At 41.3% G+C, this 14,494-nt stretch overlaps 1 protein-coding gene across 3 annotated transcripts in view; it reads left to right on the top strand.

Annotated features, from left to right (window-relative positions):
• Positions 1-14,494, top strand: part of agla (amylo-alpha-1, 6-glucosidase, 4-alpha-glucanotransferase a) — a 158,049-nt gene that overhangs the window by 96,189 nt on the left and 47,366 nt on the right. For 2 of the 3 annotated variants that reach the window (XM_036137805.1, XM_036137808.1), the window contains 3 exons: positions 2,063-2,186; positions 10,556-10,719; positions 10,868-10,969. In XM_036137805.1, the coding sequence (XP_035993698.1) occupies positions 2,063-2,186; positions 10,556-10,719; positions 10,868-10,969 (390 nt within the window). Of the gene's footprint in view, positions 1-2,062; positions 2,187-2,498; positions 2,623-10,555; positions 10,720-10,867; positions 10,970-14,494 lie in introns of all 3 variants that reach the window. The other variant, XM_036137806.1, reaches the window with a different exon arrangement.

The raw sequence follows: 14,494 nt of genomic DNA, 5'->3' as shown, positions 1-14,494 counted from the left end.
CAACTCATGAAATTTACAAGCGATTTTAGAAAAAATAAGACCACGGTTGCTTAAAATAAGTGGGCTTCGCAACAGTGAGAATACTATCTAATTGTGGCATATCACTCCGCTGCTCTGGTTGGGTAAACAAATGTCCCAGCAAATTCTGCATTGTAAAAAATAAAAACCTACCGAAAAGTCTCGCTCTCATGTCATCTTGAAGACATTCTTCTTCGAAATGTTGGCTACAGATGACGTGTTTTCTCTCTGGCCAGAAGTTTGATGGCAAGTTGGCAATCCAACAAAAGAGCCCGTGGTGGATCATGAATTGGAAAGGTGAAAAAACAGTTGTTGTTTTTTTCACTTTTGCCCGATGTATTGGAACATCCAGCTGCCATGCACGTGGGCATCGTCACTAACAATAGCTCTCGCGAATTTCAATGGTGAAGTCCTCTGGAAATCCAAAATAATTGTTGTTTTATCGCAGCTGTGCACAACAGTTCCTATTGAATTAGCTTGTAAAGCGCAGTGCCTCACCGCAACATACGTCATGATGTCAAGCGGCATCATGACATGATGCTGCTTGACACAGTGATCGAGACGACAATTTATGCTTTTATTTTCCTATTGATTAATGCTAAATTCATTAAATCACCGCGAAGCCAGACTTTCGATTGCTTTACCCGATGGGGTGCCATTTTTTTGTTTTGCTTTTTTAGACATACGCCTTGTCACGTCGTACTTGCTTACTGAATGCCATGTGCGTAACTTGCATAAAAAACATGACGTAAGTTGTGCTGCCCAGAGCCCTAGCCTCTGGTGCTGCCTGGAATCGATAAGAGAATCGTTAAGCGAGCTGCCAAACAGTGCCATGGAATTGGAACACACGCAACCGGTTCTGAACAGGAACCGGTTTTCGATTCCCATCCCTACTGCTTACACAGCATTTCAGTGTTGGTAGCAGACATATCCCTCACATAGTTATGATGTGGTCAAGTCCTGATGTCTGCTTTCTTTGCTCATAAACAGAAATGCCGGTATCCAAATTGTTTTCTTTAAACAGTGAGTCTCAATGGACTACTGCTTTGCCTTTAACCCCCTAGCGTTAGTCTTTAAACCTACAGGAAATAACCCTATAGAAAATGACAATTTTATTTATGTGTTGTAACCCCAAATTATATGAGTATAGGCGCAGCCCTTTAAGGCTCAACATGCTATTTAGGAACTGATTGTCTGATCCCAGCCCAATTTATGTTCAATGATACCAGGTTGAGGTGGTGAGGGGAGCGCAAAAATATTATTCTTTTCAGTTCTGGACTGTCCACGAGGGATAAACATAGGGGGAAAAAGGCATTAATACAGACTGTACATTTTTAAAGAAGGAGAAAGAGGAATGAGGGTTATGGGCTGAAAGTTCTAATGTTACAAGACCCTTAAAACGCACCGACATTACCATGTGACTAAATTGAGTATGTGCACCTGAATTCAAGCGCAAAGGGACGCAACATCCCCACAGCTCCCGTAACCCAAAAAACCATCCAGCGCTCTGTTTCTCTGTGCCCTCTAAGATGAGTGTCCCGTATTGCACACATCATGACAACATCCACTACCACCTTCACAAGCTGACTGTTTCTCAACAAATGTGGTGTTTCCAGCATCTCCTTGCGTTTGGCTTATTACAGTCCCGTGGCTCTTGGGCGAATTACTTTCTTTATACCACTGGTTTAATGAGAACTAGAACATGAAGTGTGTGGTTTTCATGTTTGGGACAAACATAAATGTGATTGTATTATGCTTAATTTAATTTTATGATGATTTTTTTATGATTACTTTAAGTGACACCCCTAATTTCTGTTTTTAAATAATGCCACTTGATTGGGTGGGTCCTGTTTATGTTTAGGTTCTATGGCTACTTTTGCAAGGCTTTGTAATTTGAAGATCTGTTTTTACACAAATACAATCATGTCTACACTGATATATTTACCCCACGTTGAGCTTTGGTTTTTACATCCATATGATTCCATGATAACAGCTGCCTGTTGTTCTCTCCCTGTCTGTGATGCTGTCCTCTTGTTTTGTTTAGTTCATGTTAGATGCAGCCAGAGTGGTCAGACCCAACCTTTATGTGATAGCTGAACTCTTTACTGGCAGTGAACTCATAGACCATGTGTTTGTTAACCGTTTGGGAATTAGCAGCCTTATAAGAGGTATATGCATATATGAACTAATTTTTCTTTGTGCTTGTTTTTCTCTTCACACTGCATCTCAATGCCCAAACATCCTCTCTGCATTTTTGTCTTTTTTCAAAACTTACCCCACTGCATGTTCTTTACTTTGAGGACTGTTATCACTAATTTGCTTTCTGCGCCCCCCCCCAAAAAATAAAATAACCCAAAAAAACAACAAAAAACAAAACATCTGTTTTCTGTTTTTTTTCCCCCAATTTTTTCCTTCCTCTACTTCCTGCACATTGGTCCTGCACTGCTTCTGCTGGTTTGGTTTCCTGTTGCTGTTTATAGTTCATGTTGGATGTGGCCAGACGCGAGTGTCCTAGCCTGTATGTGGTTGCGGAACTGTTTACTGGCAGCGAGGAGCTGGATAACATCTTTGTTACCAGACTAGGAATTACATCGCTTATACGAGGTACAGTACTTTACATGTTCAGTACACATAGTGTTATGTACAGCCTGACCTTTAATGTGTACTGTAATATTTTAGTTCAACTTAGTATAGTGCCAATTTTCCCCATTAATCTTTAGGTACTCTATAGGACTAAACATGTGTGATGGAGAAGGAAAACATGTCTTCTTTAGTGTAAATAATTGCTTTGATATTATTGACTTATTAGTCATGGATAAGATACCTAGATTCAATGAAATTTTATTTATATAGCGCCAATTCATGATACATGTCATCGCAAGGTACTTTACAAAGTCAAATTCAGTCATATCATACAAATTGGTCAAAAAGTTTCCTATTTAACGAAACCAAGCAGATATCATTGAGTCTCAACAAGCAGCATTCACAGCATTCTTGAAAGAGAATAGAACTACGGTGGACAATCGTCGGCATTGTCGATGGCTTTGCAGCAATTCCTCATACTGAGCATGCAAGAACCGACAAGGGAAGAAGAAAACTCCCCTTTAACAGGAAGGAAAAATCTCCAGCAGAATCAGGCTCAGTGTGAACGGTCATCTGCCTCAATCGACTGGGGGTTAGAAAAGACAGAGCAGAGACAAAAAAAGCACGGAAGCACTCATTGATCCAGGAATCCTTTCTATGTTTAATGGTAATGGAAGATGATCAGCCCCCTTGGATGGTGTCACAGCTAGCTTCTAGCATTCAGTCTGTCACTGCCTTAATTCAAGACAACAACAGTACCTGTGCCTCTGAAAGGTAAAGAAGCAACTGCAAAGCATAACATCAACTGGAAAAAAGGACACACTTGGGCAGCTGTGTAGTCACTAAGAAGATGGTATTGATGGAGATAAATACTTTAAACATCTGTCAGATCAACAAACAAATGTTCCTTTGCCAGAAAGCCCCATCTAGTGAATACTGCAATAATAGAAAAACATAAGCTACATTTTATTGTGCAAACTACTTGTAAGCTACAAAAACAAATTTGGAAAATTTCTAGAATTTTAATTCTAAGTGTTCTGGACAAACAAGATCAATCTGTCATCAAAAAACTGGAAATGTGCTAAGAGGAGCAGCTCATTGGGTAAATATAGTATTGGACACACCACTCAGCTACAAAACAAACCAAAACCAGGTATCTTAATCTTAAAAACACATCCCTCTTTTAACCCTCAGTTTCCCTCATCCAAATTGCAAAGCAATAAAACCTCTTCTGTTTGTTGTTTTGTATCGTCCACCGGGCCCTTACACAACATTTTTGGATCAGCTGTCAGACTTCTTATCTGATTTGGTGATAAACACTGACAAGGTTATTATAGTGGGTGATTTTAACATTCATGTTGACACAGAATGTGATAACCTTAGTGTACCCTTTAAAACTATCCTAGATTCAATTGGTTTTGCTCAAAATGTAACCGACGCACTCTTGGCTCCATACTTTAGACCTTGTGCTGACATATGGCATTGATTGTCAAGAATTAACAGTATTTCCTCACAACCCTGTCCTATCTGATAATTTTTTAATAACATTTGAGTTTAATCTAACTGAGTTCTCCACCCCCAAAAGAGGGTTCCCCTATAGTAGATCTTTATCGGACGATGCTGCATCAAACTTTAAAGAGTCTGTCTCCCTTTTAATATCGTCAGTATGGCAGAAATACCCTGCAGATGGCAGCAATGTTGTTTCTTCCCATTCACAAATAGATGTCTTTGTTAACGGTATGACTTCGTCATTGCGTTCTGCATTAGACAATGTAGCTCCCTTGAAAAATCACATGTTATTCACAGGAAGCTGGCTCCCTGGTTTAATTCAGAGCTGCTTTCCTTGAAGCACAATGTTAGGAAATTGGAGAGAAAATGGCACTCTACACACCAAGAGGAATCCTACCTAATCTGGAGGGACAGTCTATTGTTGTATAACAAGACCCTTCGCAGAGTTAGAGAAGCATATTTTTCATCATTAATTGAGAACAAAAATAATCCTAGATTTCTCTTCAGTACAGTTCCCAAATTTACACAGAGTCATAGCTCCGTTGATCCATCCATTCCCTTAGCTCTTAGCAGTAATGTCTTTATGGGATTCTTCATAAATAAAATTGATTTCATTAAAAATAAAATAATTGGCATCCTCCCAAACATGATTACCTCATCCTCAGTAAGTGAGGCAGTGTTGGAGGAATCTTTAGAACCTGCGCGGTGCCTGAACTGTTTAGAAGCAGTAGAGCTTTCTTAGCTTTCTAAAATATTAGCTTCATCTAAACCTTCTACCTGCATGTTAGACCCAATCCCAACCCAATTGTTTAAGGAGGTATTCCCTTTGAACAGTGGTCCTATTTTAGACATGATTAATCTATCCTTAGTAAATGGATATGTACCACAGGCTTTTAAAGTAGCCGTTATTAAACCTTTACTTAAGAAACCTTCTCTTGATCAAGATGAGTTAGTAAATTACAGATCTATATGTAATCTTCTTTTCTTATCTATAATTCTTGAGAAAGTAGTTGCTAATCAACTCTGTGAACATTTACAAAGTAATGACCTACTTGAGGAGTTTCAGTCAGGCTTCAGAGCTCATCATAGCACTGAAACAGCTCTGGTGAAGGTCACCAATGATATTCTCATGGCCTCAGATAATGGACTTGTGTCTATACTTGTCCTGCTAGATCTCAGTGGTGCATTTGACACAGTTGATCACAATAATCTCCTATAAAGACTTGAGCATACTGTAGGGATTAAGGGAAAAGCATTAGGCTGGTTTAAATCTTGTCTATAGGACAGATTCCAGTTTGTTCATGTTAATAATAAATCTTCTTCAAACTCTAGGGTCACTTGTGGAGTACCACTGGGTTCAGTCCTTGGACCAATTCTCTTTACTATATATATATGCTTCCGATTGGCAAAATTATCAGACAGCATGGGATTAATTTCCACTGTTATGCTGATGACACTCAGCTATATTTATCCATAAATCCTGATGAATTTAATCAATTACTTCGACTGCAGTCATGTCTTAATGACATCAAAAGCTGGATGACTTTAAATTTCCTGCTCTTAAATTCTGACAAGACAGAAGTTATAATCTTTGGACCAGAGTCCTCAAAAAATAAACTTCTTAATCAATCACCTAATCTGGATGGCATTAACTTGGCCTCTGGTAATAAAGTAAAAAATCTTGGTGTTATTTTCGACCAAGACATGTCATTTAAATCCCATATTAAAGTTTCCTTTTTTCACCTCAGGAATATCGCCAAAGTTAGAAACATTCTGTCCAGGGGTGACGCTGAAAAACTAGTCTATGCATGTGTTACTTCAAGGCTGGACTATTGTAATTCTTTACTATCAGGAAGTCTACAAAATGCAGTTCAACGTCTTCAGCTGATCCAAAATGCAGCAGCAAGAGTTCTGATGAAAATCAACAAGAGGGATCATATTTCTCCAGTTTTACCTTCCCTTCACTGGCTTCCTGTTAAATCAAGAATATAATTAAAAATTCTTCTTCTAACATATAAAGCCCTTAATAATCAAGTTCCATCATATATCAGAGCTCTGATTACCCTGTATATTCCTAACAGAGCACTTCGCTCTCAGACTGCAGGTCTACTGGTGGTTCCTAGAGTCTCTAAAAGTAGAATGGGAGGCAGATCCTTTAGCTATCAGGCTCCTCTCCTGTGAAACCAACTCCCAGTTTTGGTCCGTGAGGCAGACACCCTGTCTACTTTTAAGACTAATCTTAAAACTTTCCTCTTTGACAAAGCTTATAGTTAGAGTGGCTCTTGCTACCCTGAGCTATCTCTATAGTTATGCTGCTATAGGCTTAGGCTACTGCAGGACACCAGGGCCTATTTTTCTCACTCTACTGATTTCTACTGTTCTCCAGTCTACTGTTCTCCAGATTTTCATTGCATTACATTGAAATGACTGTTGTCATTTCAGCTTTTAACTTTTTGTTCTCTGTTTTTTCTTCATAGTAGGTACACCTGGTCTGACGTTCTGTTAACTGTGACATCATCTAGAGAAGACAGATCACCGGCTATTACCATCTAATGTAGAACAGATTACTGGATTAATGTGTGCTTATGTGCTTTTTTGTCTGTCTTGTTGTATCTCTGCTCTGTCTTCTGTAATCCCCAGTCGGTCGAGGTAGATGACCGTTCATACTGAGCCCGGTTCTGCTGGAGGTTTTTCCTTCCCGCTAATGGGTGGTTTTTCTTTCCACTGTCGCTTTATGCTTGCTCAGTATGAGGGATTGCTGCAAAGACATGGACAATGCAGACGACTCTCCCTGTAGCTCTACGCTTCTCCAGGAGTGAATGCTGCTTGTCGGGACTTTAAAGCAATCAACTGGTTCCCTTTATGTTGGACATTTTTGACCAATCTAAGTAATATGATTGATTTGACTTTGTAAATTGCCTCGAGATGACATGTTTTATGAATTGGCGCTATCTAAATAAAATTGAATTGAATTGAATCCTACAGGAAACATTCAATCCACCCAAAAACACCAGGCCAACCAAACCTACACAAGGCTCAAACAACACAAGCTGCCAACTACCCAAGAAACCCAGCTTCTCTCGCAGCTTTATACTCTGTTCGTTAAGGGACAAATGCAATTGGTTGTGCCCTCTTGGCTGCAGGAGCCTAGCTGAAAGAGAAAGCAGAAATCTCAGGGGGAGAAAACACTTGCATGCACATTCTTCTCTATGTGAGACCAAGTGTATGTTTTTTTTAATTTAGTTTTCATTACATTTAAAGCAACTGGGATGCACCAAAGAAGAGGCTTTTTCCAGTGGAGACCTGGCCGTGTAAGGCAGACTAGAAGCAAGCTTGCAAAGGAGATAAAGTTGGCCAAAAGACACTTCAGTGAGAAAATAAAAGTGTTTTTTCCACAAGCAACACTCCTTCATTGTGGAGGAGCCTGAATTCCATAACAAACTACCAAACCCCTTCTCCACATGTTGTAATGACCCAGATCAGAAAGTTAGCTGAGGATCCGAACTACTTCTTTTGCAGGTTCGCTCGTTAAACTTTCATACCTCACTCCCACACAACCGACCCCCCCCCCACCAAACACCCAACCAAAACTCCCTCCTCTCCACATCTGTCGACACCTAAGATCAAAGAGGATGATGTCACCAGGGCCTTCAAGCATCCTAGATGGAATAAAGCACCCTTCTGCTTAACAACATGCACTTACAATTGTCCCCCAGTTTCACTGACATATTCAATTAGTTTAATTAAATTTTATTTTTATAGTGCCAATTCATGATACATGTCATCTCAAAGCACTTTACGGAGTCAAATTCAATCAAATCATACAGATTGGCCAAAAAGCTCCCTATGTAAGGAAACCCAGTCGATTGCATCAAGTCTTAACAAGCAGCATTTACTCCTCATGAGTAGAGCCGCATAGAGCCACAGTGAACAGTCATCTGCATTGTCAATGGTTTTGCAGCAATCCCTCAAACTGAGCAAGCATGAACCGGCAGTGGAGAGGAAAACGCCCCTTTAGTGGGAAGGAAAGACCAGAACCAGGCTCAGTGTGAATGCTCATCTGCCTCGACCAACCAGGGGTTAGAGAAGACAGAGCAGAGACACAGAAGCACACATTGATCCAAGAACCCTTTCTGTTATACAGTAATAGCGGATGTTCTGACTCACCTGGATGGTGTCACAGCTAATGGAACGCCAGACCAGGTGTACCTACTATAAAGAAATTGACAGAACAAGAAGTTAAAAGCTGAAATAACAACAAACAAGGCAAATTGGAGAACAGTAGAGGCCCGTTTACACTACACTTTTTTAACCGAGCCAAGACCAGTCTGAGCTTGGATCAGTTAACCAAGCCAAGACGACCGTTTACACACCACACTATCCCGGTTCCTTGGTTGCTCCTCGCCTCCTAGTGACGATCTGCGGTACTGCTGCTCTCTGGGATTGAAGGCGGGACAGAGCAAATCAAAATGGCGGCACCAGTAACATTCAGGATGTTATGGTTAGACAGAGTCGGCTTTTGGGACGTGGATAAGACAAACGTCTAATAAGGATTTACAGACGCAGGAAACAATGACAGACACTGAGGTTAATCACACTGCTAAGCAGAATAATCTCTGGAAATCGTGTGGCATGGTAAGGAAGCTAGTATTATTATGAATGTCTGAAATTTGTCTGAATGGAGTGTGAATCGGGACGTGCAGCCAGACACAGCGGAAAAAACGCGGACAGTCAGCTGACTGTAAGCGGATGACGTGGTCTGCTCATGCACTCTTCGTTATGAGATAACCGGGATAAAAAAAAAACAGTCCGAAACCTGCTCAGGAACTGGTCTGCAGTTAGCGCGGTCCGGTAATGTTTAGCGCGGTCCAGTTCAGTCTGCTGACCATTTACACACAAGAGTTATCTCGGTTACTGAGCTCGGCCTGGTCTCGGCTCGGTTGTCGGCTCGGTTGTCTGCCTCATGGACCAGGACTGGGAGTTGGTTCCACTGGAGAGAAGCCTGATTACTGAAGGACCTGCCACCCATTCTACTTTTTATAAACTCCACAAGAAGAACCACCACAAGTCTCTATATCTGTGTGAAGTTCCCACCTACTTAAAATTCTTTACCACCACTTCTATTCCCAAGAAACAGTCCATCACAGGTTTAAATGCCTATCAACCTATCGCCTTGATGTCTGTGGTCATGAATTCATTATTGCCTGGTGCTGAAGCATTTGAAAGACATCAGAGGCTTCATGCTGGACCCCATGTAGTTTGCTTACTGGGTTACTTGGGAGAGGAGGGTGTCAATCTGGGTTTAAACTTGATTAACTGTACCACCATCCAGGATCAAACACCACTATCCTGTTTCTTGGCTTCAGCTTGGCCTTCAAGCTGGAATCCTCCACCAAAATCTCACCCAGCTCAGAGTGTCATCCTTCAGAGCTTCTCTCCTCTTCTCTCTGAACACTGACTCCACGTATGTTGGCCCTTCAGTGAAACTCCTGAAGTTTGCAGATGATCCAGGAGGGTGATGAGTCTGCATACATACAGAGAGGAGGTGGACCGGCTGGTCCACTGGTGTGCCTAGACTTTAGAGATGGCGGTGAACTTCCGGAGAATCCAACTTCAGAAGAACCACCCTCTCTCAGGACCTGAGAGGTCCTGAGAGAGGGTCCTCCCGAGAGGGTCAGGACTGACCTTCCATCCATTCATGACCTGTACAGGTCCAGGGGCAGTAAAAGGGCAGCTAAAATAGCTCTCAACCCAACATATCCTGGTCACTGGTTATTCAGACTTTCACCTTCAGCTTGGCGCTACATTGCACTGGTGACTAAAATGAGCCAACACAGAGACCATTTTTAATCACTAGGTGGTGACTCTGATGAACACTTTATAGTCAGGGTAGCCAGCTATTATGCTGTGGGAAACAAGAAAAATGTCCTGTGTATACTACCGCTGTTCTTAATTGTTTACCCTGAATAATGTATTTTGTTTCGATGTGAGCATTGGAGTTTAATTCAAATTCCTTGTTTGTACCCACAAACTTGCCAAATAAAGTTGATTTTGATATTTAATTCCTCTTATTTGAAAGGCTGTGTTACAGAGAATTTATCCAGACCCCAATTAGAACAGTAATGCACAAATGAGGTCCAAGTAGCTCACAAGCACCTGCTATTATAGAAAAAATTAGAGAAAAGAAACCAGGTGTCATTCTGAAATATATGTAAACTTTTTGAATGGAACAAATGCATAGACTATACCTTCACCTTTTCATTCTCCTGACTATAGACACCTTCCGGGCTCTAAATATATTTGCTAATTATAAAATTGTGTTGTTCACAAAGGTTTTAGGGAAAAAAGTAGGGGAGCAGCTGAAGGATAAATTATTTGTGCATGAATTGGGATACCTCATTCTTTTTTACCTTACCATTTTTGCCTCCCCTCATGCTTTTCCCAGAGGCCATGTCAGCTGGTGACAGCCATGAAGAGGGCCGACTGGTCTACCGTTACGGTGGAGAGCCAGTTGGAGCCTTCGTTCAGCCCAGCCTGCGTCCTCTGATGCCCTCCATTGCTCATGCCATGTTCCTGGATGTGACCCACGATAACGAGTGCCCCATTCAGGTGGGTCTATGTCTCCTTCTGCTTCATATAATACTCACAGGAAATGTTCAGAACTGATTGCTTAATATTTTACATGAGCTTTAATTTGACAGTTGATGACCCAAAAGCAGATCTCAGCTTTCTATTTCTGGTATGGTTTTGTGTCCAGGTGCGGTCAGCTCTAGACTCTTTGCCCAGTTCTGCTATTGTCTCCATGGCCTGCTGTGCCACTGGCTCCACCAGAGGATATGATGAACTGGTGCCACATCAGGTTATTTCTGATCACACGCTCAGACACACTCTGTACTTGCTTACTTTTATTCAGCTTGGAGTTTTTGTAGCTTGGAAAACTGGATATGGATGTCTAAATGTCCCAGGAAATCTTTTGCTGTAAATGTGAATATCCATCTTTATTTATATAAGCATTGTCATGCTAGTGATGAGGATTTCAAGAAAACTTTGATGTACATACTTGTGTTGCATTAGCACCTTTTTCCATTACAAGCCCCATTATTTAAATTCCCAGCCTTTGGTTTACTGGGGTAAACAAAACCCTGGGCCTTTTAAAGGCATGTAGCAGCCTTTCACTCCACGATAAATAAGATTTTTGCTCTCGCTCCTGTAGCCAATGACGTGAGGGACTCCCTGCATGTTTTTGTCACAATGTTTGGGCAGGGGTGTCCAACTACTGTACTGTGATTGATGAAAAGCTTGTACTTTTATAGTTGGGCGTTTCAACTAGTCCGACGACCCTAAAGTGCTTATCATTACAGTCAGTAATTCACCCATTCATACACACAATCATATCCTGACGTTGGTGAGCTACTCAGAGCTCCAGGCTGTCAGCAGGCAATTTGTCTTGCACACAATGAGTTAGACTGTCAGAGCGGGGGATCGAACCGGAAACCCGCCAATTGCAGAACAAACTCCTGCGCCACTGTGGCCACTTTGGCCCATGTGGATTTTAGATTGGAGAAGCAGAAATGTCTTGCACATCTGTGGAACTGCAGTCGCGGAGTCCCGCAGTTCAATTCTGGTTGTTTAAGAGGTCGCACATGCCAATTTTGCTCACTTACAACGTAACTCTATAAATGTGACCGGTCACAGCAAAGCCAGAAACAAGTCTCCCCAGGGCTGTTTGGAGTTATTTACAGATTCTGAAAGAGTAGAATCTAAGCTTTCCGATGATGTTAAACTGGTGGAAATCAACAAAGAATTAAAGACGATATGACCATTTGAATGCTGGTACTCTGAGGCTTATTTTCTCACTAATCTTTGCAAAGTTTCTTTAGAATCGCCCCCAGCGGGGGGGGGGGGGGTGCTACTACTTTGCATACCTTGCAACAACACCTTCCACCCCTTCAATGCCTGTCAATAGAGGGTCCAGATCAATTCATAGCACTATTCTGTGCATGTAAAGATAATTTACAGCTCTGCATTAGAATATTTGTGTTAGATCTGTGCATTGAACAAACATATTTCAACTGTCCAAAAAATTTAATCACCAAATTAAACGGTAACACACACACACACACACACACACACATTTGTGTAAGACCTACGGGCCGAGGACTGAGTAAAAGCACTCACAAAGTGAGGGCCGGTAGTTCTGAGCTACTTAGAAAGATAAAGTTTTTATTTTCTGTCACTAGGTGTCACCCGCATACAATACACCACAGACATATATACATAGACGCGTCATAGGGCGCAGGTTCGCACGTCAACGTCACCGCCATATTGTATGTGGCAGAAAAAAGTTGAGCTCTGTTATTGTGAATGTGGATCAGAGAAAATGCCTCATTCCTGTGCTGCAATAAATACACACACACACACACACACACATATATATGTATATATATATATATATATATATATATATATATATATATATATATATATATATATATATATATTTGTGTGTGTATGTGTTATGAATATAAGGATCAATTTGTTAAATCTAAACATTGTGGTCTTCATTATTTCATAAAACCGTGTCACATGTGAACCTTAGGAACAGACTTTTTAGGTGAGGTAAAATTCATAATATGAGGAGAAAAAGTCCTAGGTCAATAAAGTAAAAATAAACAAACAAACACAAAAGTGATAATGTTATGATAAAAACATTATGAGAATTAAGGGGGAACATTTCCAGAATAATCACAGTTTGCAGAATTATTTCACTCCTGGAGTAATATGGCCAGGTTAGATTATTTTAAATATTTTTATTCTTTAGGAGAATAAATTCGGGAGAATGAAGCTAAAGGGAAACGAAAATAAACTTGTAATATTATCAACATACCTCGATTCGCAGTGCTCTATTTAAACCTCCCTCTGCCTTCAGTTCAGCACTGGGCCGTCATCATTCCACACCTCTCCATGCCAGTCCCTGTTTTTGCCTCAGAAGATTTGTTTTTCTTGTTTAAGGTTAGTCCTGCCAGTTTTCTATAGACTCTTACTTTGCTGTTTGTCCCTGGAGAAGTTCTGCTCTGTGTCCTGGTGTCTCCAGAGAACTGCTAACTGGACTAGCCATCCTGGAGAGGCTCTGCTCTGTGCTCTGGTGTCTCCTAAGTTCTGCTAACCTGACTAGCCGCCCTGGAGAAGCTCAGCTCTGTGCCCTGGTGTCTCTCAAGTTCTGCTAACCTGACTAGCCGCCCTGGAGAAGCTCAGCTCTGTGCCCTGGTGTCTCCAACGAACTGCTAACCTGTTGTGGCTACGGGGCCTGCTAGCCGAGCAGTACTAAGCTTTCCCTGCTGCCTGGATAGTCGGGACTCTCTCTCACTCCGGGCCGTCAGCTCCTGCCATCACATTCATCCCTGACCTTCTGCAGTCCTGAACCTCCGGTCTTCATCGCTCACCACCCAGCATACTTCCTTCAATAAAGACTCAAACTTTTAGTCCCGTGTGTGCGTCCTGAGTTCATCGGTAAACAAAACCCTGACAAATAATAATAAGAATAATAATAAAACTGGCGAGGCGGCGGCAGCCGCGGCTTGGCGAGACGGCCACCGCGGCCGCCTCGCCAAGATAGCGCTGCGGGAAGCTTGATGTTCATACCTTCACTGTGTTAGTCATTGTTTGTACTGCCGTTTTTTCCACTTTTCGTTGCGTTCGCCTGTCTGCTAAGCTCAAAACAACCGCACCTGTCTTGACGGAGAAACCAGAACAGCTGAGCATCTTTATGACAGTGCACTTTTACTTTCGCCCTCTGGGGGGAGCCTCGCTGGAAAATCAACCCCGGTTGCATAGTATACCTTTAAGCCTGAGATGTTTTCTGTAAAAACAGGCATGACTTTGCACTCACTTTTATTCTAGGGGCATATTGTTTAGGATTCCTTTTTAGTTTTTCTGTATGGTTATTTTTAATTTAGTTATCTTGGCATAAAATATGTTGTTTATACAGAATAAACATGCTGTACTGTCCTAAAAAGCCCATTTTGATTATTTATTGAAAAAGGTTTGTGTCATAATTTTAACTGAGGCTGTCATATATTTCATCATAACAGCAATTCTTCTTTACACATATTTTAAACAGCAAAGAAATCTACTGTCCAAAATGTTAAAACTCAGGAATCTAAAATTAAAATTATTACTTTACAGGAAGAAAACAAGATACACTATGATTTCTTAAATATCTGCCCATAATAAGCATTAATTGGTCCCCAAGGTCATTTGATATAGCGCCTAAAGTGATACCAGCAAGATCTTTGAATGGAGTCATGAGGGAAAATCTGCCATTTTGTGAAACACTTGTTTTGCCTTCCTGCTGCAGGTGGGAGAGGTTTTTGCAGGAATGCAT

Source organism: Fundulus heteroclitus, chromosome 6 (genome assembly GCF_011125445.2).
Source record: "Fundulus heteroclitus isolate FHET01 chromosome 6, MU-UCD_Fhet_4.1, whole genome shotgun sequence".
In the NCBI taxonomy this organism is placed as follows: domain Eukaryota; kingdom Metazoa; phylum Chordata; class Actinopteri; order Cyprinodontiformes; family Fundulidae; genus Fundulus; species Fundulus heteroclitus.
This window is presented reverse-complemented; position numbering and strand designations above follow the sequence as displayed.